Genomic DNA, 27,584 nt, shown 5'->3' with positions numbered 1-27,584 from the left:
TTGAGCCACCAAATGGTTAGAAAACTGGAAACTTCTTCCGATGCCGCTGGCACAGAGCCATCGTGGCTGCCTGAGGGAATGTGTCATCCTGAGCCCGAACCATCAATGAGACTAGCTGCCAGTAGAAGTCTCTAGGCCGCGATGCCGCGGGGTGAAAGTGACCCGCTCACTCACATTTTTTTAGTAAGCATCGGAGCAAAAAAGTAATTTTTACATGGTATGCTTGAAATACGAACCGTTTAAAAAGTAATTTACCGAACACCATGAAAATCGCACAATTTACTGAAAATGTGTGCCGCATTGAATAGGTATTCGAAGTTTCAATGTTGTATCTTTATCACTTTCTGAGAAATCTTGATTTAAAGTTGGGAACGTTTTTTCTGGGCCACCCGGTATAACTCAGACCCGCGGATGTATCGAACGAGGGGTCGGAGGAAACGGGGGAACGAGCTAGAGCTTACGAGCTAGAGCTTCAAACGATCAAAATACGAGCTCGTCAAAATACGAGCTAGAGCTTCAAACGCCACAAGGAATAGCAAGAGGAGGTATCTCTCAGTCCCAGCATCAAAAGAAGTAGAAGCTGTGGACAATTTTGTAAGGGAAACTATCAATATTTCATCCCCAGCGGGCCTGACCATTAAAAACCTTGTGCAAACGAAGAAGAAAGGTTCTACTAATGAGGATAGTGTCGTTTACAAAATTCCTTGTGGTGCATGTGATAAATGTTACGTCGGTGAAACATACAGGGGCATTAGAACCAGGCAAAAGGAGCATAAGAGTGACCTTAGGTACCACCGTCTGTCCAACGCCCTTGTGCAACACGTAGATGAGGCGGGACATCTCCCCAACTGGGATGATATGTCTGTGTTGTGTAGGGGTTTGACAAAGAAGCATAGGCAGGCTGTAGAAGCAGCTTATATTCACATCTTTGACAATCTAAATGGTAATGCAGGAAAAGTGAAACTGAGCAGATTTACGGCTGAACTTATTTTGCACGATCTAAAAACTAGAAGTGCTAAGTGAGAAGCGACGGGTGTGAAGCATTGCTATTTGAATTTTAATCTGTGCCGCAAACTATTTTGACAACTTTGATGTTTAGGCGAATTATTTACATTATTTTGTCTTTATGGCTTGAAAAAGATTTATATCGAAACACATGTGTAGCCAACTTAAAGTAATATAACCAAAAACGTTCCCATTGTTTTCCACTTATAATTCAAACGGGGGAACGTTTCATGCCTATGCCTCTCATGGCGATCGACTCTTGAGCCCCGAGATATTCCCATAGCTTACTTCCGATCCCATAGGACGGAAGCTTTGCAATTAGTATGAGTCATCATCGTACAGGTATCTCAGATTTTCTTCACCGTGGGGTGACATGTCAAATTGCAATTACCATTATGAAACAATGGAGAAAAGTTCAGTTTATATAGCCTCTGGCCTGCCGCCGTTCGGCGATTTCGGAGAAATTTTCGAGAAAATGGAGAAAAGGGCAAGCACCTGCTTCGAACATGGGTTTCGTATGGTTTAGTAGGTAGTTATTTCTCATCCATGGCATGAACTTGATCTTGGTAAAACTTAAACTCTCAGAAATGTCTATAACACCATCCATAGTTCACTGCCGATGCAGATCTAATGACAGGAAACCTCTCAGCTCACAAAAGCGGACGACTTTGGCCGAATATGACCCAAAACGTCTGCCTTCTTTACATAAATGAACTGCCCAACAGCAGGTTCAGGAACTCCTCGGTCCAGGTAATAGGCATCTCTCGGGTTAAAATATTGAGCTTATATTTGTACCTTTACTACTCTAACATGTCACAGAGATCGACTCAACAGTAGAATCTACCGGACGCATCTGGCTCCAAATTAAACGGCATGCCAAATCTTAGCTCAATTTATAATTCACTCCGCGGTGGGTCGTTGGTGACAACAGACGGGCATCTAGCTCTCCAGTAGCATCGGCAATGACAGTTGCCACCGACAACCGACCAATTTACACAAGGCACAGTTCTAGCCAACTAGCATGTATTACAGTACAAACACAGCGTTAAAAGGCGGCGTCCTTGTAGCCCTCCTCTTTCGCTGCCGCGGACATGATCCCCTGCGCTGGGACCGAATCTAGTGCGCGCACCAACGCACCAGCCAACGCACCACAACCGCCACTATTTACAACGCACCGAGAAACCGAACACCGGCCTTACAGGACAGACGTTTAAGACGAGGCGAAGTCGCCACTGCCGCCAGAGTCCACGGCAAGACGTCGGAGTCAATGTTTATAATTCGCCGGCCGCACCGCGGCGAGCGGAACCCCTCTCACCTCAGCGGTAACCAGCGCGCAGTCGCACTATCCACTCACACATCCCCAGTGTCACCGACACCGGTCGCACACGCAGTGTCCTCAGTCACTCCGCCGGCCGCTCGGGCCCGGTTAGTGCGTCGGCGGCGCGGCAGACGGCGTGGCGGCGGTAGAGGCGGTGGCGGAGCCCACCTTGGCCTTGGTGGCCGAGGCGCTGACCGAGCGTGAGGTCAACAGCCGCTCCACCATGGTCTTGGCGTAGAGCAGCCGGTTGGCCAGCTCCTCGCTGCAGCCAAACTCCTCCAGCAGCGAGAACCGGTACGTGCGGAAACTCTTCTTCTCGTCGATGTAGGTGACGGCGCCCATCATTGGACACAGGATCACCTTGCTGTGGTCGTCAAAGAAGTTGATCTGCAACGGAAAACATAAAGTGTCAGCCGCGGCACTGAACATGACGGAACGCACGGACCCTGTTCAGCACACCGCATGTAGTGGCAATGTAACGATCAAACAGCACTCGAGTACTTTCGCCATTCCTCTGATTACACTGCCCGGCTCTCACAGCCGCTACCAGCCACACTGCCCCGCTCCGCCGTCCCCGGCCACCCCGCCGTACCTGCAGTGTGCCGTTGGTCAGGTGCAGCACGATGGCCGACCGGCTGCGGAACCAGGCGCGCATGCTCGGGATCCGGCTGAGCTCGTCTCCCTCGCGCGGCTTCATGGCGGCGCCGGCCTTCACCAGGTGCTCGTTCATGTAGTTGCGGAAGTACTTGAGCAGCACCACCTTCTTGTTGGTCTCCTTCGGGTAGTCCTTCATGGTGTAGTAGTGCTCGGTGCCGTCCCGCTCGATATAGTGGATGTCCCTGCGCGGAGGAGGGGACGCAGTCAGCCACACATAGACAGAGGGGGAGGGGGGGGGGGGACTTACACCTAGTGTGGGAGAACAGGAGGAACAGGCATGGAGAAAAGCGCGAGTAGGTTGTTGCATGTATGTGAAATAATTATGCATGTTATGCACGGTTATATCACATACGACGATATCAGTGAAACACGTGCCAGGGTAGCAGAGCTGCTGAATAATCCTCTGAGATTAAGCTGAGATTGTCGGACCGACGCACTCACTCTCCATTGGCGAGCAGCATCAGCTTGGTGGAGTCGTTGAAGATGATGCCGATCGAGTCGTCACACAGCTGGTAGCCGAGGCCGTACTTGTCAGAGTAGTCGACCCACTTGCTGAACCAGAGGAAGGGCACGGCCGCCGGGTCCTCGGCCTCGTCTGCCGCAGGTCAGGGGCACGTGGCGACGTCAGCGGGGCACGGGGTGGGGGCAGACCCGGCACACTCGTAACCACTGAGTCGAAATAACGTCTGAATGACTGCTAGAGGCAGGTCGTGGTGACGTCTCAGTTTTATTTGAGCAAAAGGTGCACCTTCGATCCAACGACGCCATGACTCTTATCAAACACATACATTCTAAAAATAGCCATGCCCACTTCAGACGATAGGGACAAGCAGTCTTAACCAGCAAACACTGCCTTCCAGGACCCAAACACTGCCACTCCAGTCCACACGTACCCATTTCGATTTTGGCGCGGTTAGCCGGCGACGAGTCGAGCAGCTTCTTGAGCTGTCCGTGCAGCACTTTGAGGTAGCAGTCGCGGCTGGCGCGCTGCTCAGAGGCGGGCTCCGGTGGCGGCGCCACCTCCTTCTGCGCGGCACCGCTCGGGGCCGACTCTGCAAGACGGGACGGCACGACAGCGAGGAGTCAGAACAGACAGAGGGGAACGAGGCTATACGCACAGAATCACTACATACAGCGTCTCCGGTCGGCAATACTAAACGCGACGATAAGAAGGCAAATACTGATTCCGAACAACGGTGCAATCGCATTTGGCAACTATGAAAACAAAAACGGCATTCCAATTTGATAAAAATCTGAGTCAATAACTTCATATCAGTATGCACACGTCAGTCACTGATAACATGGGAGCGCATAAACGAATTTTGAGGTCACCGTGACAACGGAGCACATACATATGTAGTGATGACCAGTCGCTTTCCACCGAAACCCCATGAACCTGACTGATCGTTTCGCTCCGCCTATCTCACCTTTGTTCAGCTCGACGAGAGGACGGCGCGCCACGATACTGACGTTCATCTTGGTGTCGAACCGCGGCGCCATGGTGAGGCAGGAGGTGGGCAGCCTCACCGGGATGTAGCCTGAAACACGTCCACACACCCTGTCAGTTCAGGGTAGGAAGACTCCTTCATAGCACCGCTACAGGTCAATATTTGGGGCTTTGCTGCCTGCCCCGCCCACCTGCCGTCAATGGTGAGCGTCCTCCCCCACAAATCGACAAACATCCGTTCCGGCAGCCAGCCAACACCCCCATACGGATCACAATATCTCAGTCATTCCCTCAGCCATGTCCGTGACCCCGGCTCACCCATGGTCATGAAGTCGTCGTGGAGGATCTGGTCGACCGTGGGCCGCCGGGCGGGGTCGCCCTGCAGGATCCGGTGAATCAGGTTGCGCGCCAGCGGACCTATAGTCTTGGGCACGCTGTACTCGTTCTTCTTGATGCGCGTGTACGTCTCCTTGAGACTCTCAGTCTCGAAGGGCGGCCGGCCCACCAGCAGAGTGTACCTGCGGCCGTGCGGAGGGGAGGGGACGGAGCGGGACACCGGTGAGTGACACGCCCCACCGCCCGGCGGACGGACACGCCGGTGCAGCCGGCCGGACGCGGCAGGGTGACACGGCCGTGGTCGGTCCGGCTCCACACCGGGTCCAGCAGGGAGCCGGCACAATCGCTGGCGACCCGGCCTGTTATAAAACGAGTGCAGCGAGCAGCCCGAAGGCCGCCCGTGGAGCACACCATTGTTCATGTGCTCTACGGCGCAGTAGTGGCCGCCGACCCTCCAACTCTCATCATCGGGCCCAGCACAGACACTGCTTTACAAACCCGCGCCGATGACTCAGTCGGGCTCGCTGCAAAATGTACACTCTCGTTTGAGCCCCCTGCGGCACCTTCCGGCGCTGAATCACCACCCAAAACGTCACAGGTGAGGGCAGCATTACGATTTACTTTTACTGAATTACTGCGCTTCCCTGTCAATGTGCGCTATTACTTTTGCACAACTGCATTTTCGTGAAGGTTTATATCGTCGCTAAATGAGGGTAACATTACCTACATTGGCATATTCCCTTTGCTAGTGTAGGTGTTACGAATAAGATGGCCACATACAACGTTTGAAGTAGGTAGGTATCTTTTTTGTCAGTTTGAAGAAAGTATCTTTGAAAATAAGTTTATCTTTAGAGAAACAGCTATAAATGCCCATCACCTCTCGAGTAGTTGAGCCAACGTAATTCTACCAGTCATCACTCCCAAGTCGCAGTCCCCATTGGCACTTACAGAATGCAGCCGATGGACCAGACGTCCACCTCGAAGCTGTGCCCCTTCTTGGCCAGGATCTCCGGCGCAATGTAGTTGGGTGTACCGCACAGGGTGCTGTTAACAATGACGTAGTCACGTAAGGATACAGAAACTGTCCACAAGTGTCGATCGGTCAGTATTAAACGATTGGGCGTGCGGAACCAGCAACGATCAGGCGTTCGTGCGTAACCAGCATAAGAAATACAGAAACTTATAAGTATAAAATTCCGTTATTTAGGAAAGATGCAATGCTCATTGCAGCAAGTCTGTAATGAGCCACAGAGCAGAGCTGCGGAGTCGGAGTCGACAGTTCTGCCATGAGTCGGAGTCGGAGTCGCCAAAAGCTTACCGACTCCGACTCCGGAGTCGAACTTAACGCTGCATGGCTCAACGTCATGCACTGCATCTGTCTGACGATACTGCGCCCGAAATGAGATTTTGTTGAAAAAAAAAAACATTTTGCTGTTTTGGACAAACGTTTTTAGCGAAAGAAGCAGAAGACGGTGAATTCCCCAGAGCCTGCTTTTTAATTCTGCATGCTATTTAAAACCGTCTGGAGTCGGAATCGGTTTTGAAGCCGGAGTCGGAGTCACCTTAAAATCCATCGACTCCGCGCCCTGTCCCAGAAGCCACCTACCGTTTCCGCTCTCCGGTGTAGTCGACCCTAGTGGCGAGACCGAAGTCGCCGATTTTCACCTCCATCTCATCATTCAGGAACAGGTTTCCGAGCTTGAGGTCGCGGTGGATGATGTTGCGCTCGTGCAGGAACTTTACCCCGAGCAGCACGTGCTGCAGGAAGTAGCGCGTCTCCGGCTCACTGATGGCCTTCCGCCGTTTGTGCAGCTCCATCAGACTCTGTTTGTGGCGAGAGAACCCGCCCGGTCACCGTTGGGTTTCGTGATTATTTTGGAGAGTAACACATCAATAGGTAACGGCCTTCCAAAAACACATTAAGAAGAGATAATAATGACATGCCATAACAAGCCGGAAGAAAAGCACTTGCACGAAAAAGTGAACAGTTTATCATCGTGAATCACATTTTACCGTGCCTAAGTTTGTTTTAAATCGAACAGTTTTTAATTTGATCATGAATCGCAGTTACCGTATTCTTTTATTTATCCCAGAAAACAGCCAGTGTAAGCTGGTGAGAGAATGGTCTCTTTTACAGTTGCAGTTCGCGACTGTGGTTTCGATACGATCAATACAGGGATTTTAGGGAGTCGCAACAATGCCGCTATATAGCGTCCACTCCCTCTCCTGTTCACCCCCACTCCGGTACATTCCTAGCGCTGTACAGAAATGATAGCGTCCTCACCCTTTTCCGGCAAAGTTCGAGCACAATGTAGACGTTCTCGCTGTCCTCGAAAAAGCTGGAGAAGCCGACGATGTGTTTGTGGTGCAGCTCGCGATGGATGGTGATCTCCTGGGTCATCTTCTCCTTCTGGTGCTGCTTCACCAGCAGCGCCTTCGAGACAATCTTGCCAGCTAAAACCTCCTTCGTGTCCGGGTCCACAAGCTCGTAACATCTCGCAAAACCACCCTGCGATGATGAAAAAATTAGCATGTCATGCCATCTTAAAGCAGCGCCCGAGCTCGGCGCCAACCACGCCGGGCTGGGGAAGGGAAGGGGGGGGGGCGTTTTAACCCGCGCGGGGCTGGGGGTTAATTTTACCCCCCTCGCGAGCGCCGCCAAACTTTCAGTACCTTTTCTTACATCAATTTTACACATTTGTGCCAAATAAAAATAAAATCGGTTGAAAACTTTTCGAGAAATAAGCAAAAATGTGACGTCACTACAGGCGATTTTTGTACTATGGTGACCTTTAGTGACCTCATCTTGACCTGACCCGGTCATGCCACCAGCCTAACGGTCTCAAAGCACCTTGCTGCATTCAAGTGAAGGCTTTCCATGAAGTATGAAGCTCATAGCTTCCATTGCCTGATCTCGGTAGCATTGCAACCTCAAAAACCACGCTTTTGACAGCTGACCTCAGTTTGACCTTGACCTCAAACTTTAAATTAAGTACATGTTTATAGTTGTTCGTGATGAGATCTTTCGATTGGCGTTTGAATTTTCCAAATCGGACCATTAGTAAATTTACCCCCCAGCCCAGCGCGTTCGGCTGGAGACTCCAGCCCCGCGCGGGTTAACACCCCCCCCCCCCTTCTAACTCGGATCCAGGGCCACGTAGCGACACGCGGTAAGTGGCATTCGAAAGAGCGTCAAAACTTCGGTCATTCTCTTAGGTCAGGTCAAAGGTCAGGACATTAAAGGTCATCAAAAGTAAAATGTTGAAAGCGCATTCGATAGCACTTTTAACGCTCTTTCTTGGATATGCTTTCAAATTTGACCTAGGATCAACGGTTTGACCTGCAGAGAGCAAAAACTAAAAAATAGCCGTTTTACGAAAAATATTTTTTTTCTGTACTAACTTTTGACTCAAGAAAGGCACAATTATTTTGTTTGCGTCGTGTTCTCCTCATCGAGTCGCGACGATTGAACTATAATTTGCCCTTATAAGGTCATTTTGAAAATTTGACCGAAGGTCAAGATCATAACCTGATCGGAAAGGTCATTTGCATATCAGTCTATCCGTATCGTCGACTTAAACACATCTAAGGTGTTTTCATCGCCCTAGCATGCCTCTATCAAGTTATTGCAAAAAAAAAAAAACTGCAGGGATCCTTTCATGACCTGAGATGACCTGAAGCACATAGCGAGGGGTCACAAGTGCAATTTTCCGATTCAGTGTGTCAAAGTTACTTGTCTCTCGATGTTTGAGTGTTTAGAATGACTTCCGTCCAAGAGACTCTTTAATTTTCTCCCATTGACTTACAAGTTACAATAGAGATGGAGCAAAACTGACATGACCTTAGGTAATAAATATCAAAATTCCGAGATATACATTTTATACAAACTGTCACTCTCATCAATCGCTGAGAGCTTCAAGGCGATCGTTCCGTCGGTGCAACTACGAGCATTCTGGCATTTTCTGAGTGACTGTCACTGCCTTGTAGGTACTGTCAAACCGAACTAGGTCAATCATTTTTCCTCTTCAAAAAACAGGAGCCGGAGTCGCCCCTTTTTTGACGGCTCCGGCTCCAGCTCCGGGCAAAATACATATGCCGGCTCCGGCTCTGCACCCCTGCCCAAAACTAAAGCTTGAAGTCATGAACAAGTAAGCATACTGAAGCAGTGTTAAAAAAGTCAGAGAAGTCCCAATGAAACAGCTACAGAGGAAATATTCAAAGGAAAATCAGGGAATCCTTGTTCAGACATATTATTTAGGTACTCTTTCAATAACTATATCAAAATTATCCATTGCATTATTTTTTTTCTTTTTAAAATGTCATTAATCTTGATAATACATATTGTGAAGATAATTTAATTCAAAAGGTAGCAAAAATTCCATTTTGATGAAAGGAAAAAAAAAATCATCAGGCTGGAAGACTGGAGGCAGGAGGGGTGGCCATATTAACAATTATTTTTAAAGTTAATGCATATCATGGAAGATAATTGCATTTGTGAAATGTTCCTGATTTGGTTGTTACTGAACTCTTACAATGCCACCAGTGTGTAACTGACAAAGTATTGTGATGTGAATTCAGGTAAGAATTTATCTGAATCATCACTTTGAACAATAAAATAAAAGATGGGTGGCAACAAAACTTTCAAAACTTTCAAAACTTTTATTTTGTTTACCACTAAGACAAATACTTAACTACTAACAACACTTCTATTTTTACTACTTTTTAAGTAGTAAACTTCTGCTTCTATATAATCTTCTATCTTTTGCCCAGAACATATTTAAAACAAATAAATTGGGTGCTTGGTGTAACCCAGTTTCCTCCACCTATTACTTTTTTACTTAGTAGTTACCTAGTGAGTTAGCAGTTTAAACTATAAAGATATTGATAAAATTGTGGAAATGATCTATTGATACCTACCTCATTGCTCATCCAAGTAAATACCTACCTACCTACCTACCTACTACTGAACAATATAACCTAGCTTACATTAAAATTAGTAACATGCTATGAAATCTAAGGGAAGAGCATTCAGGGTATATGTTGTTTGTGTTCTCAACCTAAAAATGTAATTCGAGGACTTGTTTTTTACTGCAAACCAATACATGAAAACAAAATTAAAGATCTCCTCAAGCTTTGTGGAATGGGCCTTCAAGAACCCATTGAAAACTTCTGGATCCTCCAGCGTTGTAAAAGCTATCCTCACTTATACCTTCCATAACTTCCTAGATTGATGTCTAAAAAATCTAATAACTATGCCATGCACTATGCAAGATCTAACTACCTTCACCATCCATCTACTGGGTACTTATTTATCAACTTCCATATTGGGCAGCTTGGGTAGATAGCAGATACACACCTTTCCGAGAAACTTTCCACGCTGGTATCTTTTCCTTGTTTTAGGGTCCAAAATAACTTGCGCAATCTCCTTAGTTGTATCCACTCTTGGTCGTGAGGCCATCTGTGCAGTTGAAAATTAGCTGGTTGAAAGAGGACGTGAACGCCAGCCAACTTGAATTCAAACTCGCCCAGCTGATCGGTGCGTCTCAAAACTGGAACAGAGAATAAGACGAAGTCATGCGTATGACTATCAAGCGTATGATGGCACACATATTAGGATTCTATCCACAAAGAGTGAATAAACTAAACACATTCAGCATTCGATGTAAAACCACAACTTACCTTTCGTAAATAAAGTTTATTTTCAAAGCGACCCACCCAAGTCCACCCGATAGTGAAAATCGTCGAAATCGTCTTTAGCGATTTCCGCCGCGATACTTTCAAAACGTACGGCAATGGAGCTCGCTGATTGGTTTACCATGAATAAATGATACTCTTGAGTAAATGAAAAAGTAAAATATTTTTAAAACAATTTTTTTACGTTACAAATACAACGATCAGTTTTATTTTTTAATTTTGAATTGTAATATTTGAAATAAATATGGTTTCTTGAGAAAAGGTAATTCAAACGTAAAATTTTAAAGCTCTGTATGTTGCATTGATGACGCTCTTGATTCGTTCAAGACGCAGATCTACTGCACGGGCCGACACGTGTGTACTGTTTGTGGGTGTCATTCTGATTCATAATTTGTGTGTTAGTATTTGTGATATAGCCTTGGTATTTGTGTTACTGTGTGGCGAAAGAGTGCTTTCAGCATGTGGATTGTATCATTTCTATAACAGAAAAATTTATTCTAGTCCACCTGTGAATTTTATGCCAGTTCAATTTTACGCCACAGGCAGGCCACTGCCGCTGGAATTCGTCCCTGTCCCTTGGTTGTTTTGTTGGGCATGGGTATGGTCATGGAGTCCCATCCATGGATTCTGTTGCAAGTCAAAGCGGTCTTGGTTTTTGTGTTAAGACTTCTGGGCTGTTTCCTGGTATGCTGACGGTATGCTATGCTAGTATGCAAAGCATACCTGGTATGCTAGTATGTTGCCGGTTGCACATGGCATATTCAGTTTCTATGGAGATTTCAATTGTTAAAGGGACCCTCCCACCTTCAAAAAAGTTTATGAATTGGCATGAAAGTGATGTCGCTCGGTTCAGAAAGAGCGAAAACGAATATCTACCAAATTTCACCGAAAAATATTCACCGGTTTTCAAGATATTAGACTTTTACTTTTGTTTACTTTTTTGGGATCTCCGCTGTTTCTAGCGACTTTATTTAAGAAGTGCGGCGTTTGCGGCAGATGTTGCGCGCAAATAGCATATACCACCGCGTGCTACAAAACGTTTTAGTCAAACATTTAAAAATCGTTAGATATTTGCGCTGACGTCACACATTCAGAGGGGTATTCCTAAGCATTAGCCCCTCTGAATCAAAATGCTGCAATTTTGAAATTCAATATTTCCGATTTAAGGCATTTCTCGATGTTGTGAGTGCCGAAACCGGTAATTGTGAGCCAGGGACCCCATTTTGGCTATCTCAACTCAAATCTAATGTTAAGGTGGGAGGGTCCCTTTAACAAACTTGGACCCTCTAACATTGAGTGAGGTCATCAATTACATTGCCGTTATTCAGCGGGACGGATGATGGTAATTCACAGGGTGATGCATCGCACAGGGCCCCCATACTTACGAAGTTACGGTTGACCACAACCTAAGATGACAGCTCACAAAAAGCGCTAGCAGCGCCAGTAGCAGGTAGTAGGAAAGCAGGCATCACACTTGTTTTTTTGCAACCAAGGAGAGGCGCCATACCCAGAGATGCTTTCCAATCAAACCAAATCTAACCAAACCTTACCTACAACCTACAACCTAACCTATGGCACCTCTCTGTGGTTGCAGAAAACAAGTGTGACACCTGCTGTTATTGCTAGTTGCTACTACCAGTAGCGGCTAGCAATGAGCCAGCAAAAGTACCTATATCCCAATCTTGACCTTAGTTAAATAATGCCTGTATCAGTTGAAAGACATTTCATAATTCAAGTAATTTAATAGTGTGTATCAAAGTTCTAAATCTTACGTAAAGTTTTGATGTTAACTTGTGATTTATTACAACAGCAGGAATCTGGCAAGATTACAAAACATGCAACAGGGTCAACACTGGCTCACTGACTCACTGGCTGGGATGGCCATTTTGCACCAGCTTGCACAAACCTGGCTGGAACTCCATTGCAACCTGTGCTGAACAACCTCAAGATATTTTGCTACATAATTTACAAATATACACTTGTGATTTAATAAAATTGCAGTAACCCTCAGGGCCTCGGCTAACATGTTAACTGGTGGGCCAACTGGCCCACCAGTGACCCGAAATGGCCCACCAGCCTCAAAGATTTGGCCCACCAGTAATTTTCCGAAAAATCGAAGTTTTCACATTTTACATCAAGACGTAGGTAATATTGTGATACAGGCAGAGACAGAGGCCCTACTACATTGTGGCATTTATTAAAAGTAAGAACTTGATCGTCGTTGCCTGCCTAATACCATCACCATTCCCGGTTTCTTCAGACAGCCGTAGGTTAAGCCTCGGTCACACTTCACCGGATTGGACCAACGGACGAGAAACGGACGGCGTCCGGTGATGTCCGGGGGATGTCCGTTCGTTTCCGTTGGACGTCCGTTTCTCATCCATTAATATCTGTTCCATGTCCGGTGGTGTCTGGTGTGCTCAACCGGACACCACCGGACATGGAACGGATATTGACAAACGGACGTCCAACGGAAACAAACGGACATCACCGGACGCTGACAGTTCTCGTCCGTTTCTCGTCCGTTGGTCCAATCCGTTTAAGTGTGACCGAGGCTTTAAATTTTATTCAATAATCGTGAAAGACGTTTGCCTCTGTCAATTACAGATAGTGTCGGCGGCTTCCAGCCGATCGAGGTCTGCGAGAGTTCTTGCGAGCTTTCCGATCGATCGAGTGGTTACAGTCACATAAGCATCTGCCGCAAGCCCTTGTTACACTGCCGAATTTTGGTACACGAATGTGCACGAATATGCAAGTCATCCTATGTCGCGGACCGATTCGGGATCTTTCCTCCAATGTCTTGGCATTTAGCAGACCAGTCGGTGTCCACCGCGCGACTTTTACGGTTCGTCACGACCACCACGAATATTTCATGAAAAATGAAAATTTCGTGGCCGTTCGCCGAACTTATAATAAACGAACATGATCGCCAAACAGTTGCCGACTCGCCGCCGACATGTCGCTGCGTGCACCGACTTGTTGCCAAGGTATCGCCGACTATTCGCAACAGATTCGCCATTCATTCGCGATGTTCGCCGAATCGGTTCTGCGACACCTGAGCGAACGTTATTTCAGCGAACGACATTTGAGCGAAACATTTTCAGCGATTATCAATTTAAGCGATTGGCTTTTTCAGCGATTGTCAAGTCGGCGAATTCAATCACAGCGATTATCAACTTTAGCGAGGACCAGAATCAGCGAAACCAGATTGAGCGAATATATGGGGGTCAGTTGGAGACCAATTGAGCGATGCAGTTACAGCGAATGACCGAACGCGACGAAAGTCAATCATTTGCTACTTTTTCAGAAATTATTGCACCTCTTTACACATCATTTGAATTTTGAAGACACGTATGTACATCGGACGACCAACAAGGGGTGCATGGGAGGGGAAGGAGGCGGGCAAAATTTGAATTGAAAATGTGGAACGTGAGAGATAGGGCGACGGAAGGAATGCCAAGGACCAATAATAAACTAGAGAGATGGCACAGGGGAATCCAGTCTATGTTTCAGGGACCTCACCCAAATATCTGGAAATTCGTACGGTGCTTGGGGCAAGAACAAATTTTACAACATGGGGAACTGATCCAAATTCAAGCGGGGCAATCTCGTGAAAAAAGCACAAGCAATATTGATCTCTGAACAAACGTTTGGTCACCATTATTGACAAAGAGCAGGGGGTAGGGGGGGGGGGGTGAAATTGAACCGTTGGAATTTTTGAAAAAAAATGTAGCATTAAATTTGGAGCTCAATGTCTGACCTTTGAACGCGCAACATCCGCCATCCAGTTCCGGATAACCATGAGAAATTCCGGAAACATTCGTATGCATACGCTCGCAAAAGAAAAAAATCCACCGTTACAGGACGATGAAATGTTTCGCTGAATTGACAGTCGCTCAAATTGTAGTCGACGAAATAGATGTCGCTGAAACATAGCTTTGGCTAAAATTGATAATCGCTATATTTGATAATCGATGAACTTGATAATCGCTGAATTGCCATTCGCTGAAAATGGTTCGCTCAAATGACGTTCGCTCAAATGACACTCGCTAAAGTCGCTCGCACCGCGCCGAATCGTGGATCAGCTTTGACCCGCGCACGATTAGGGGGGCCCCCCACCCGTTTTCTGCAAATCGGGCTCTGTCGGCGAACTGTTCGCCTCTGTCGTTGAACTGTTCGCCGATTTCCTACACGACGTGATTCGGCGACAGGGTCGTGACCAAAATTCGGCAGTGTAACACGGCCTGCAGACCAGTCGGTTACAAGAAAAACTACGAATAAAGAACAGACCAGTTCAGACGGTCGGGGATAAGCCTGCGAGCGATCTCAGACGGCTCGCCGATAGACACGATATAGGCCAGAGTCAAACTAGAGGTAGTGTCGGCAACTTCCAGCCGATTGAAGACTGCAAGCGATATTATGCGTCTTCACGAACGGTATGATGCTTGCAGTCGCACATCTGACCAGTTGGACGAATTTCGAACCGTTCACAGTCAGCGTTCCAAAAATTTCTCATTTGGGCTGAAGATGACACTCAAGGTCAAGAATAAGAATGGATAATTTTCCATTCTCACATTTTGGATGGCTAGCATTTTCCACTCAGACACCCAAGAGAAATCTGAAGTTTGGGACACTGTTCACCAGAAGTGTACATAACTTAGTTTTTTAGAAAATATTGGGTTGCGCAGTGCGCTTGGGCTTTTGAGTCAATTCTTTTCCATGCGACACCAAAAGGCTTAATGATCATTTTCAGAGATGTTGGGGTTGCTGCTACAACCCCCTTTTGGGGTTCCTGCTACAACCCACTTTATATATAAAGTTGCACTCGTGCTGTTCACAATTCCTCCCGATCCACCCAACAACGCCCGATCCCGTCCGACCGCTTCCGAATCTCCGACTAGTCGGCGAGCGATCCATTCAGGGCTCGCTGATTTGTAACATCCGCGACCGGCCGTAAGTTATCGTCCAAAGTTTTATAATCTGCGTCAATATTTTGTGCATACTTGTGCGATTTTATGTGCACCGCCGGAGTATCACCACTGAGAGGGTTGTGGGTCCCTACTCTCTCTTCTCTCTCTGAAGAGTCGGGGGGGGGGGGGGTCGAGTCCCGTTTTTTTTTTAAACATTTTTTATGCCATCCTGACGTTTTTTGCAGAATAAAGTGGCCGAAATCTGGGGAGAAATCGAAAATAGGCGGGGGGGGGGGCTATGGCTACGAAGGTCAGTCCATGTCGCGCTGCCCAAGTGGCCCACCAGTCAAAATTCCTTAGCCGAGGCCCTGGTAACCCTTGCAATTATTGGGGGGGGGGGTGAATAAACCCCCTCATTTTTGTGAATAACTCTTGCAAAAGAGGCCAATTGCTACAATCCATTCCCTCGAATTGATCAATTTTTGACCTACCCTGAAAATGTTATGATCCTGACCCAAAGGTGCCGCCTTTGGGTCAAACGGCACCCAAAGGTGCCGTTCGCATCCATACTGGCCGCCCACTATGCCCCGGGCTAGTGTGCGCCGGCCGCCGGTCAGCCGGGCGCCGGCGCTGGCGGGGCGCGTCAGTCGGAGCTGGACAGAGGTCGCGTGCGTTTGCCTGGTGTCCAATACAGACGATCGCCGACTGCCTGGCGTCTCAACATGGTGATTTCGTAACAGGTTACAAAACTTTCATTGGTGGTTGACAGTTGACACCTACCATGACTAGCTGACAGGACACTAAATGGTTGACCTAACCTGACCCGACCTGACCCAACGTGGCCTAAATGCATGAATACATTATCTGTGATCAAAACATACTTAAAATTCGTCATCAGCACCCCGAAAAATTTGATAACAACCTCGCTTTACGAAGTCCTAGCGGCCCCGATATTTCCGAGTTATTGGTCATTAACCTGACCTGGAAGGTCAGCCAATGACCTAGAAACTGGGTATCTTCGGCTTCCTCTCGTCACGGACAATTCACGCTCGTTTTCCGCGAGGCTCTAGCTCGATCGGGGGCCGAGTGGCAAGGGGTTCAAACGGACCCCCCGCCCCCTCCATACGGTAGACGCTGGGAAAATGCCAATACGGACGAGGGTTAAAAATTGAATTCTTTCCTGGTGGTCCCCATTGTGTCTCTGTGCATATTATTTTTTTTTCGAACAATGCGCATTGCTCTGCCAGTAGTACTGGCGGTACTGCACTGAACCTCTTATAACCCACACTGCTGCACTTCAATTCTGCATCACACTATGGTAAAACTGCACCCGACCATGCACCAACAGTGCCGCTGCACAGACAGGACCTTGTCAAGTCGAGATCTCCATGCTTTGCAGTCTGGGAATCTGGAACAGTAAAAGACAAAACACGAATTCAACCCAACTGAAAAGCAATAGTAAGGCATTTCAAAAGTCACTTATAACAGTCATTTGAATTGTAACATCTTAAGATGCCTAAATGACTTAGTTCTGTTCACGTTTTTTTCAGCTACCTGGCACTGATCAGTCATATGCTGAGCAATGTCAATGCTTGCTGAGCCACGAAGGAAAAAAGCCTGGATTTTAAATCCACGCAAAAGCCAGTGGGCTGAAGGTAAGTAGATGTTTGTGTAGTTAAGGTGTCTGCAGTATTCTACAATCATCAGATATGTCATGCTTCATTTGAATGTGATAGTATTAGTAACATTGTAAATATTCTCCATGCATGCAAAGAGTGAGGCTGATAATTTATCATGGTCACTTTATTATGTATAAGTACATTATAATTTATACAAATTATATTATGTATACATTATGTTACTATATCCTAAGCTTTGGAATATCAATTTTGTTTTCTAGCTGTAATATTTGAAGTGTTGTATTATTGATTTGTGGATTAAACTAAACATCTTATTGGTCATGCTGCCTCCTTCATTTGTGAGAAGCTGACTGACTCCTTTCCTCAGATGACAGCAAGTTTGGACAAAAGATGCTGGAGCAGATGGGATGGAGTAAGGGCAAAGGCCTGGGAAAAGAAATGGCTGGCATCACAGAGCACATCAGACCATCTGTTCAGAATGACTCCAGAGGTCAGCACCTTGCTACAAAATCACACCATTAATCTGATGTCAAAGTGAACTATTTCTGTGTAAAGATTTGAAACTCATATTCAAACTTTGAATAAATAAATCAAATTGAAATTGAGAATTGCACCAAACTGGCCATTTTAATTCATCACATTTTTTCATGTAATTTGGTCCTATTTATAGGAATGTTTTCCTCTTTTCATTAACTTAGGTATTGCATAGTTACTGCCGTGTAAATTGTAAATGTTATATCCTGATTCATATATGCGCGGCCATGATTCTATAATGTTACCACCTCTTCAGGCTAAAACTAAACAGTAACTGTTCCATTGTGATTTCAGGTTTGGGCTACGAGGGCCGCACAGACGACTGGGTGGCCCACCTGGATGACTTCAATGACCTGCTGGCCAACCTGCAGCAGGAGCAGGAGACAGGTGGTGACTCGAAGGCCAAATCCAGTGTCAAGTCCCTAGAAGAGCGGTCAAAGAAGTCTCGAGCTCGTGTTCAGTACGTACTTATCCTCACTTGTATCAAAGATACCCGATTAGTAAGCTATAAGGGCCACAGCAGTTGCAGTAGTCTCTGTAACTTTTGCATTCGATGGCAATCATGCTTTGTTTTTAGTATTAGTATTATATTTTATAGTTTTTGGGCGTGAATGCCTTTTGGGATTTAATAAGTATAATAAGTGATTTGTGTTAACAAAGTTTTTGATGATGTGATCAGCTGAACACGAGTGGATCAATACCCAGCCTCGACCTGCAATATCTCGTATTGTAGCTAACGGCAATCCCTCGTCCTGCAGCTACCACAAGTTCACTCGTGGTAAGGACCTGAGTCGGTACTCGAGCCAGGACCTGGCCAGTATCCTGGGCGGCCGGTCGGAGGGCGGCGCCGCCTCGCAGCCGGTGACGCCGGTCAGCTCCCGGCCGCCGTCGCCGCCGCCACACGCCGACAGCGAGCCCGTATCGGAGGCGGAGACGGAGCCGGCGCCGGCACCCGCCCCCGAGCTGGACAAGTCGTCCGGCTACACCACCATCAACACCGGACTCTCCGTCAAGGTCAGTCCGACATACTGCGGTCTCGTGGCTATGTTTGTTGTTGTCAGGCTCTCTGTTAGGGCTTAGGTGGTCCTTGCTGCCGTCGTCCTGCATGCTAGAATTCCTGTGCAAAATTATCGAGCTGCAGGAGTGCTGGTCCCCATCGCCACTGTGCAGTATGTGCAACGAGGTCCGTCTGCTCGTTTTTAAGGCCGCCCCACACTGAACCTCGCATGAACTACACTAACATGAGCCGACACATGTGGGCCTTGGCATTCCGGTGTCACCAACAGCTCGCATCTGCAGGGTGTTGGTCTGTCGTATGAGTCTTTGAGGCTACTAGCAGGCGGTAATCTCATTCCAGCATGGCCCTGCCACTCATAGGCGAGCTTACATCTAGCCACCTAGCGTGCTATTGCGGAAACCATCATAGACAGCAGTGGCCGTACAGCGCAAAGACGATCCCTCTTTCCATACCTATTGCTCGTTAAACTCTATGCAAGGCGATTGGGATTCTCACTCGACCTCACTTTTCGCTGTTAACATGATCTGTTTTGCTATTGCGACTTTAAGCTCGTAACCGAGATTAGAGCGCCAGATGTATTGAGCTTACCCAGACGATAAGAGAGAGCGCATAGAACTCGTGGTCTAAAGTAGTCACTGTGCGTACATCTCCGGAGCCATGAGTTTTGTTCTGAAATTCTTTTAGAAATGTATTGTAGGACATCAGCTGATCATAAAATGATTCGCTTAAATGCGCATAAGGGCTCAGTTACATAAACACAGCAAAAACGACTTGTCACTTGATGTAATATTCAGAAGTGTATATTCGTTGCCAGTTTATTTAGTCTCAGAACTTTTTGAAATTTCCAGGATTACCTTGCCGCAAAAATGATGAAAATGAAGATGTTGAAAGCGAAACATGAACAAGAACAAACGAGTTGGAACGTGTTCGATGAAAACTCTGTAAAAGAGACGGCGGAAGAGCCTAGTATTGAGCCCAAAGAAACTCATGAGAGTGTGGAGAAAGAAGCAACGAAGTCTAAGAAGAAAAAGAAGAAGAGACCTGCCTCGTCTACTGAGGAAGCGTCGCCGATGCCCGAGGAAGAAAATGTTTCCGAGGAGCCAAGGAAGAAAAAGAGGAAACATGCTTCGAATGTCGAAGAAACTGTTGAGCCAACTCAGGAAGAAACTGGTACCGCTACTGAAGAGCGCAAGAAAAAGAAGAAGCGGAAGAACGCCGACGTTAATGCCGAGGAGAGTGCAGAGTCTACCGCGGATCAGAGTCCCGAAATGTCCTCCGCAGCCGCACCATCGGAGGAAGACTCCCCAGCAGGTGGTGGTATCGAACAGACCACAGATGAGACCACAGAAGCGCCTAAGAAGAAAAAGAAAAAGCGGAAGAACATTGATGCTGATCCCGCGGAACGTGCACAGTCTGCTGCGGATCAAAGTGATGAACTATCCTCTGCAGCTGCTCCGCCGGCGGAGGGCACGCCGCCAGCTGCAGCCGCCAGCGAGCAGGCACCTTCTGACGGGACCTCTGAGGCGCCCAGCAAGAAAAAGAAGAAGCGGAAGAAGAACAGGTCTAAAGAAACGGAAAGTACTGATTGATGGCATGTTGTTGGTTGTTTGTGACGGGACATTCTTTCTCAGCATCTGTAATTTTACCTCCGCTATTTTTCCGTTCGTAAATAATGGGGTTTCATTTTATGGCATATGAGGAGTGTTATGCCCATGTTGCCAGCATAATGAACTTATGGCACGATGGAATTAGGTGTTTGTCACAAGGAATGGTGAATGCCCTTGTCCGTGTACGATGAAGGTAGCTGACTTTTAGGCGATAGCGGGTTGTTCATTGGGGTAGTAGTAACAGAACACACTGTAGTTGACATAGTATCATGCGCGGTATGTTTTATACGTGCCGGTTTGCTGCCAGCGACGTGGTCCGTTGTTAACGGCGAGGATTACTGCCTGATACCTTGTGACGTGTGCAAATACAATTCTGATGACTCGTCCATTGCAGTGTGTTCAAACGAACTGAGGTCACTGGGCAGTGGGCAGCAAAAAGTCACTACGTATTCATTGATCAAAACACTCCAAGCCCGATATTTATTCAAGCTAGACTGGTCAGGTATCAACTGGCGGGTGCGTGGTTAATTTTATTCCCGGTCATTCCTTTTTCATTAAACATTGTTGTATCGGAAGTTTTATTTCGAGGTAATGGAAAATACTGATATTGCTTTTAATGCCTGTTATTTGCCTGGCGCATGATGTAAAGGTAATTAGAGAAGCTGACATATTTTTTTGTATCGCAGAACGGGTGTCGTCGTTTTTATGACTATTTTATTGACAATACGCATATCATTTCATTCAAGTTTTATTCTCAACGACCATTTTCTGTCTCCAAACGATGCATACATTTTTTAATTTTTGTAGCTCGTTAGATATGGTGAGAACGCTTGTTTTTGTTCTCATTTTGGCACTCAAGACTTTCGTGTATACATCTGCGCGGCAGAATGGCCACACAGTAATACAGTATACATGCAGAGCCGACAGTTACCATGGGATAGTACAGACAAAATCCAGGATAATTCCGAGCAGAGATAGGAACACCATTTGCCGCAATGTTTGTGTTCCTTATATCATTACAATAATTTAAGTCTTTTGTCACTTTTCTCATAGGTGCTACGGGCAGTTCATTCGGGACGATAATCTCTCCTCCCAAAAACCGCGATGGCGTATCATGTTCATCGCACGATATTTGGCCTGACAACGAGAGCACATCGCATGATGTATGCTTATAAACATTGCTTCAGCTACATTGACTGGCACATTCATTTTCACTCACCGCTAACGCCCAACAACGATAACAGCTCAGCATATACTTCAGCTAAATAAAATAAGCGCATTTCGCTGAACATAGCTGCTCATTTCCGACACAACTGGACAGTAGACACGTTCACGACTTCACTAACATAGATATCTCACTAAACTCCAGCATTGTTCAACATCAGTCATAAATGTTTGTGCTCGCACACTGAGAACCAACACCGAGCGGCGCGATGGCGCCCAACAAACTCAGCACAGTACTCCCGTATCCCGGGTATATCCGGCTGGCTGGAGCACCTTCTCGGCGTGCTGGGGACGTGTGCCCATCCGTGACAGACACCTTTGACCAGGCGATAGAGCCGGCCTCGACAGCAACACTGGCCGGATAGTCTATCACTCTATGGCCCCGGGACCGCCGTACCGTGCGACGATCCATTGAACAGCACCAAACTCACACTTTCCACAGACATAGGTACCTGAACTCGCTAGTCTCCCAAGTCATTAACCACCGTTATGACAACCTCTTAGTCCCCTCCTATTGTGAAAATGTTGGTCGTTCTGACAGCCCTAGGGCGACGTCTGGTCAAGGTTGAGTTTTAAGATGTGGATGTTCAGTGGTCAAACGTGAATGGTCTATGACCTAAGTCGCCCTGCTGTGACCAGCATGTCCTATTCCCTTGTCGGCCGTAAGATCAGTGTTTTGTTTCCTGGTCGGCCCATGAGTTTGGAGTTTTGTCTCTGGTCGGCCGCTCAGACCAGGGTGTCTTGTTCTCTGATCGACTCATGAGATCGATGTTTGGCCTCTAGTTAGTTGGCCGCTCAAACCAATTAATTCAGTCGCTGGTCAGCCTCTCAGATTGAGTGTTCTGATTGCCCGCTCAGCTGAGGGCGTGTGGTCGCTATCGCCCGCTCAGATCAGTGTGTTCTGGTCGCTGGTTGGCCGGCCGCTCAGATCAGCGTGTTCTGGTCGCTGGTGGGCTGCTCCAGTGAGGTGGCCGAGCCGCCGGAGACAGTGACGGCGGTGGCGGTGACGGCGGCCGGTTTGAGCAGCGCCGTGTGCTCGGTGTGGTCCGAGCAGAGCGAGCCGCTGGCCGGAGACAGGTCGCCCGGCAGACTGCTCACCTCCGCCGCCGTGGTGCCCGGGCTGCCCTGGCTCGGCGTCGACTCGCGCAGCGTCTGCAGCTGGCACAGGTCGGCCTCGTCCAGCCACAGGCTCTCGCGGTAGGCGGCGCTGCTGCTGGTCGGACTGATGTCGCTCAGGATCGGCGGCTGCTCGGCCACCGCCGGCGCCGCCGACTCCGACAGCGGCGGCCGCGGACGGGGACGGGGAGACATCGGCAGCGACACCTCGTCGATGGTCTCGGGGATCTCGCAGGGCGCGTCGTCGTCGTCGTCTTGCGCGGCAATCTGCTCGGGCCCGACCTCGGGGTCCTCGTCGCCGGCGCTTTTCTGGTCGTCCAGTGCGCTCATCTGGCGGCCGGGACCAGCAGACGCGGTCAGATAGGGGTCGCATCGAGAGCAGGGTATTAGAGAATCGGGTCTTAGTGTTTCGTATTTTGCTAGCAAAATGAAATTGAAGAATGAAGAATTGGGTCTTATTGGCGTGAGAATTAGTCAGCGATTGAAAAATTGCACAAGGCATCGGTAGTCTGTCCTCACCTCGAAGTTGTTTCCCCTGCGGCTCTTCCTGAAGCGGAACGTCTTCCTGCTCTGCGCCTTCTGGCGCTGCAGCCGGTGTCGGTGCGGGCGGGCGGTCGACCCCTCCTCCGTGGAGCCCTTGCTCAGCGCCTGGTCGAGGTCAGTCGCAGAGTCACCTGCAACGGTCGTGAGTGGGAGTCGGCACCCCTGATTTGCATTGGCAATAGTTTATGTGAGGCGGCATTTCCTAGGTCATGATTGACATGTGATGATAGTTGCTGCCGATTTTGAATATAGCAGAAGCTGGGCTAGTTAGTCGATTATCTTTGCAACTTATAGCTTTTAATTGCTCGGCGTTTTATTTAAACTTCCTGGATAACTGGTGACTTTATTTAACCTCTCAAGCGTGTAGGCATTCCCCAAGAACCTTTAGTTGATATATCGGCTACCTTGCGTCTTTCTAGCTGAAGTCTCTCCGATCCTGCGTCGAGAAACATCCATCGTTCGCTCGAAGCGCCGACGGCCTCTGAAGAACCGTTCGGCGGACAAACCTGGCTGGTGTGAGACTGCCTCGGTGGACAAACCTGGCGTGGTGTCCGAGTCGCCTGCGTTGGGCCGGGAGCCGCGCTTCCGCATTACAAACAACGACTTTCTGTAGAGGCGTGGCTCGGAGGTGGCGGCTCGCGAGTCGCTGACGCCTACGGGCGGGCGGCGAGCGACAGCGGTAACGGGCAGCCACAGCCAGCCAGCCAACCAGTAGTGACAGTGACAGCGGACAGCGCAGACGCAGAACAGAGACAGACAGAGAGAGCGTGGGTCATGCGCTGGTCGGAGTCTGCCCCCAGGCGGGGTCCGGACCCGAGGCGTGCTGCCGGGGTCCCGACAGACACCGGGAACAGCCACAGAAACGACCGGCGCCAGCACGGGGAGCACACTGGCTCGGACGGTGGCCTTTTGGTTGACAATGTCCGGGACATTGGTAACCAGATATGATTTTACAGGGCCAGTGAATGGGGGAGTACTTTTTGTCATTTAAGCCGGTCGCTTCTGGTTTATTTGGTACTTCTAGTGGTGGCAAATCACTGAGTTTATTTGTAGGTTATTTTAGCTTTGGGGACATCAACACCACAAACATTCTCAGACTGCCAATCCGTGGGATCAGATTGCGGCGAACTGGCATTCGTGAACTAAACGACACCGTATGTGTCAACGTCAACACAGCACTGAAAACTGTGAGAGCGGGACGGGAAGTCCATACGAATACGAGTGACAGTTTATGTGCGGTAGGCTACCTAAGTGCATTAGTATCCCGACTCCACACCACCTTGCGTTTCCATTTCTAGTTAATAGTTGTTAGAGTGTGAACATTGACAATCAAAAAGCACTGCCAAAACTCATCTTAATGTGATGCCAACACCGAAGGCAGTGTTTCTAGTGAAGAGAAAGTGGAGAGATCTAGTTAATAGAATGCCTTGGATAGAGCTTGAGTTTAGGTGAACACCGACCATCAACTACGGCATGCATTTTACCGATGTGTGTCCCTACCGAACGCCCACACTTCGTTACCCACGCTGTTCACTTCCACTGTTACCCACTAACCAGTTGACCCACCAGTTACAGCGTTGCTCCCGTGGTTATTTATACCCATGACATGCAACAGCTGAATAATTTGTGAGCTTGATCGCATTTGCGTGAAATTTCACAAAGCCTGTGATTGTGGGTTCATGAAATTTAATACTTAATTCGTGAACCAATGCTCATCATGATGATTTATTCTCCTATTGATGTCTGTCGTGTGTAGGTTTGTGATCTGTTCAGAGGTCCAACGTGCTGTGCGGGTGCTTCCCCACCGGTCTGTGGTCTCGGAAACCATCCCCTTTAGTCTCTGGTATGCAGTGTCCTCCGGTTCCTCCTGCTTCGGCACTGTTCCGGTTCCCAGTCTTCCCAGGCGGGCGGCCCACCGGATCCCACCGCCTTTGTGTGCAGCCCGCCAAACTCCATTTTGCCTCCCCCTCCCCCACTTCCCTGGACCCCACCTGCCGCTGCTCAGCCCGTCGAACCCCACCTGCCCGGTCCTCGGAGCCGGCGTAGCTGGTCCGCCGCAGGAAGCGCTCCACGGCGCCCCGAGAGCGCATCGAGTACACGCGCATGGTGCGCTGGCCGGCCGGCTGGGGCCAGTTCTCGCTCTTGACACTGGCGTCGCGGTGCAGGGAGCGCTGGCTCGAGACTGCCGCGAACGGACCCGGGTCATGGGGAGGTCGGCACCGTGCAGGGCGTCGCTCCGGTCCGTCACAGCCGGGGTTAGTGGGTTATGGAAGCTGGGTTAGTGGCAGTGCAATAGCAAGACAATCGATGATTCACCCGTATGACTATGAATGGTAGACTGATAGGCCTGGTTAGTGGCTTGTCGTGCAACATCTGAGCAGAAGAATAGGAAAAGTGGTGTTGATTTTAGTTTGATGTCAAACATCTAGTTGCGTGTCCTCAAGGTTATTCCCATTTATCCGCTACCTTTGAATTGTATGGATCTATATTACAGTGGCAAGGTCATACCTTTGGATGATTTGGGTCCCTCCGACACGGATCCTGTCCACAGGCGAGAACGGAAGTCGCTATGGAGGTCGACAACCACCGACTTCCGGTGGTCGAAATCCCCTGCAACGCAGCCATCGGTCAGAAAAGAAGCGCTCGCTAAATCATATTTATCAGGGACAACCATCCTGGGCGAAATTGCATCCACATTTGCAAAAGATTCCTTTGTCTTGATATCCAAGAACAGACGATTCGCACGGTCAGCTAACCTGTTTTTGAGTTGGCGATCTCCTCTTTGACCAGCTTCATCTCGTGTGCGAGTTCCATCAGCACCGAGCCCTTCGACTTGATCCTGGGCATCTCCTCCTGGTTCCCGGCCAGCTTTTCCCTGATCAGCTGCTTGAAGTGCACCTCGTCAGCGAAGTCGTATGTCGGCGACTCCAACTGGCAAAGGAAAGGACGCAAATCAACCCGCGGTTTTACTGTCGTCTGTACTGCCGCGATGATGAACCAATCTGTAATAGCTGATCCATTGTATTACTCCACATTGCCCGTTTAAATTAGTATTAGAGATATTCTCTCACGTGTTGCTCGATGAAGGGCAGCAGGAGAACGAACACGGGTGTCGGGTAGGTGACGACAAAGTCCAGGAAGTCCCAGAGCGCCAGGCCGCCGCAGCCCTGCTGGCCGAGCTCCTGAACCGTGCGGGCCACCCGGTGCCAGTCCATGGCCAGATTCTTCTCAAAACATATCAGAAGTATCTTCAGACCTGTTGGAACAGAACTATGCTTTCATTGCAGCCCACGTATGGTTCTTTTGAGAAACTAACTGAGCACAGAGGAATGATACACTAAGGAGAGGCTGATTGCGGAGAAGAAGTTTTTTTTTTAAATAAATTTAGTCCGAATGGCTGAATGGGCGGATTTAAGGAATCAGAGTCCGCACTAAGCATAGCTTAGTGCGGATTGAGATTGAGTTCAGTTTTGGTACGGTGACATACCGAGGAATGCCACGGAGTAGATGGACGGTCGGACGGTGCTGTGGCCGCGTGTCTCGCTCGTGGAGAAAAGGCCGGCTTCGGTCTTGTTGGCGACACTGCCGGCGCCGGCGCCGCCGCCCGCTCCCGCGGCGGCTACCTTGGTGGACGCGGGCGGTTGTAGCGCGTGCAGCATCACCGTCAGTGCGAAACTGATGTCCGCCTGGCGCATCTTGGGCACGTCTGCCGAGAGTATTGCGGTTAGTGGAGGCCGCACTCGCAGTCAAGTTTAGAAGTTAATTCGGTGTTGTTGCTTTCACGTCTGCCGAGTATATCTTTCACCTGCGGTTAGAGCAGATGGCAGTTAAGTTTGGAAGTTAATTCGGTGTTTTTGCGTTCTTGACATTGTGTAAGGGAGGTACGATCGAGCTATACGAGGATCGGGTTCCTTCATTGGGAGTTTCTCACCAGTGCGTCCGCAGCCGACGCGGAGACAGAGCGGTAGTAGCAGGTTCATCAGCATGTTCTCGGTCTTCTCGGCGCTGGGGAAGACGGAGCTGCCGCCGCACACCTGTTCCAGCGAGTGGGCCTCCTGCGGCGACGGGCACGGGCGCGCCAGTCACGATAGGTCACTAGTCGCTCTAAACGCGTCGGACGCTGCTGCTGGGATTCCTCAGTCACATGTGATCGTAGCGTTTGTTATTCATGCATGTTGGCGCGATAGTCATACAGGTTTTCTTTTTTTGTCTCGTTGTTGGCAATATAAAGCTGAGAAGAGCATACTATTTTTTTCATGTGGATTGCCATTTCAGAAGTACGAAAGCCAATACGTTTCTATTCTCAGCAATTTGCTGGAGAAGATATTGAAAAGAAACTGCAGCTGAATGAACCAAACGAGAAGGCGAATAAGAATGTGCAATTAAGAAACTTTGGCAATCGAACACTGTTGTTTTTTTGTGGTTTTAACAAACTGTTGTTGGCTTAAAAGCAATTAAAATATTTGACCGTGTTGTCTCATTGTCTCAGTGTACATAACTTGTGGAGCTTTTGTAACTAGATCTTCATGAGTGGG

The 27,584-nt window shown here is 48.4% G+C and overlaps 3 protein-coding genes across 17 annotated transcripts in view; 1 reads left to right on the top strand and 2 right to left on the bottom strand.

The window, feature by feature from the left end:
* Positions 1-1,769: 1,769 nt before the first annotated feature.
* Positions 1,770-10,561, bottom strand: LOC122389221 (serine/threonine-protein kinase PLK1-like). 2 transcript variants are annotated; one of them, XM_043381044.1, is made up of 11 exons: positions 10,443-10,561; positions 10,120-10,312; positions 7,048-7,272; positions 6,370-6,587; positions 5,712-5,807; positions 4,746-4,945; positions 4,408-4,518; positions 3,874-4,032; positions 3,422-3,575; positions 2,916-3,162; positions 1,770-2,710 (listed from the first exon to the last, which is right to left on the bottom strand). In XM_043381044.1, exons 2-11 carry the CDS (start codon positions 10,219-10,221, stop codon positions 2,432-2,434), a joined length of 1,791 nt encoding a protein of 596 aa, XP_043236979.1. In that variant the 5' UTR covers positions 10,222-10,312; positions 10,443-10,561; the 3' UTR covers positions 1,770-2,431. The 2 variants fall into 2 exon arrangements, with proteins under 2 accessions (XP_043236979.1, XP_043236980.1); XM_043381045.1 differs by having other exon boundaries at positions 10,479-10,528.
* A 220-nt stretch (positions 10,562-10,781) lies between these two features.
* Positions 10,782-20,554, top strand: LOC122389220 (PIN2/TERF1-interacting telomerase inhibitor 1-like). 14 transcript variants are annotated; one of them, XM_043381037.1, is made up of 6 exons: positions 10,782-10,811; positions 16,918-17,022; positions 17,375-17,497; positions 17,836-18,001; positions 18,300-18,555; positions 19,408-20,554. In XM_043381037.1, the coding sequence occupies exons 2-6, from the start codon at positions 16,950-16,952 to the stop codon at positions 20,146-20,148; spliced, it is 1,359 nt and encodes a 452-aa protein (XP_043236972.1). In that variant the 5' UTR covers positions 10,782-10,811; positions 16,918-16,949; the 3' UTR covers positions 20,149-20,554. The 14 variants fall into 14 exon arrangements, with proteins under 14 accessions (XP_043236972.1, XP_043236969.1, XP_043236968.1 ...); XM_043381034.1 differs by having other exon boundaries at positions 10,782-10,824; XM_043381033.1 differs by having other exon boundaries at positions 10,807-10,854.
* Positions 20,555-20,863: 309 nt separating this feature from the next.
* The window catches only part of LOC122389222 (protein unc-80 homolog), a 66,865-nt gene continuing 60,144 nt past the window's right edge, over positions 20,864-27,584 (bottom strand). The window contains exons 54-62 of the mRNA XM_043381046.1: positions 26,981-27,104; positions 26,537-26,755; positions 26,121-26,305; positions 25,806-25,980; positions 25,558-25,659; positions 25,070-25,231; positions 23,589-23,702; positions 23,026-23,180; positions 20,864-22,836 (exon numbers count right to left, since the gene is read on the bottom strand). Coding sequence (XP_043236981.1) covers positions 22,315-22,836; positions 23,026-23,180; positions 23,589-23,702; positions 25,070-25,231; positions 25,558-25,659; positions 25,806-25,980; positions 26,121-26,305; positions 26,537-26,755; positions 26,981-27,104 — 1,758 coding nt within the window. The 3' untranslated portion in view covers positions 20,864-22,314. The remainder of the gene's footprint in view (positions 22,837-23,025; positions 23,181-23,588; positions 23,703-25,069; positions 25,232-25,557; positions 25,660-25,805; positions 25,981-26,120; positions 26,306-26,536; positions 26,756-26,980; positions 27,105-27,584) is intronic.

This window comes from Amphibalanus amphitrite, unplaced genomic scaffold (assembly GCF_019059575.1).
Source record: "Amphibalanus amphitrite isolate SeventyFive unplaced genomic scaffold, NRLGWU_Aamphi_draft 000349F_arrow, whole genome shotgun sequence".
NCBI classification, from domain to species: domain Eukaryota; kingdom Metazoa; phylum Arthropoda; class Thecostraca; order Balanomorpha; family Balanidae; genus Amphibalanus; species Amphibalanus amphitrite.
This window is presented reverse-complemented; position numbering and strand designations above follow the sequence as displayed.

Coding starts and splice junctions, on each gene's coding strand:
- LOC122389221 (XM_043381044.1), bottom strand. CDS start 10,221: ATGGCCTCACGACCAAGAGTGGATACAACTAAGGAGATTGCGCAAGTT. Junction 4,519..4,745: donor CGACGACTTCATGACCATGG/GTGAGCCGGGGT, acceptor GACGTGTTTCAG/GCTACATCCCGGTGAGGCTG. Junction 3,163..3,421: donor ATGCTGCTCGCCAATGGAGA/GTGAGTGCGTCG, acceptor TCCTCCGCGCAG/GGACATCCACTATATCGAGC.
- LOC122389220 (XM_043381037.1), top strand. CDS start 16,950: ATGTCAATGCTTGCTGAGCCACGAAGGAAAAAAGCCTGGATTTTAAAT. Junction 17,498..17,835: donor TGTTCAGAATGACTCCAGAG/GTCAGCACCTTG, acceptor TTGTGATTTCAG/GTTTGGGCTACGAGGGCCGC. Junction 18,002..18,299: donor AAGTCTCGAGCTCGTGTTCA/GTACGTACTTAT, acceptor CTCGTCCTGCAG/CTACCACAAGTTCACTCGTG.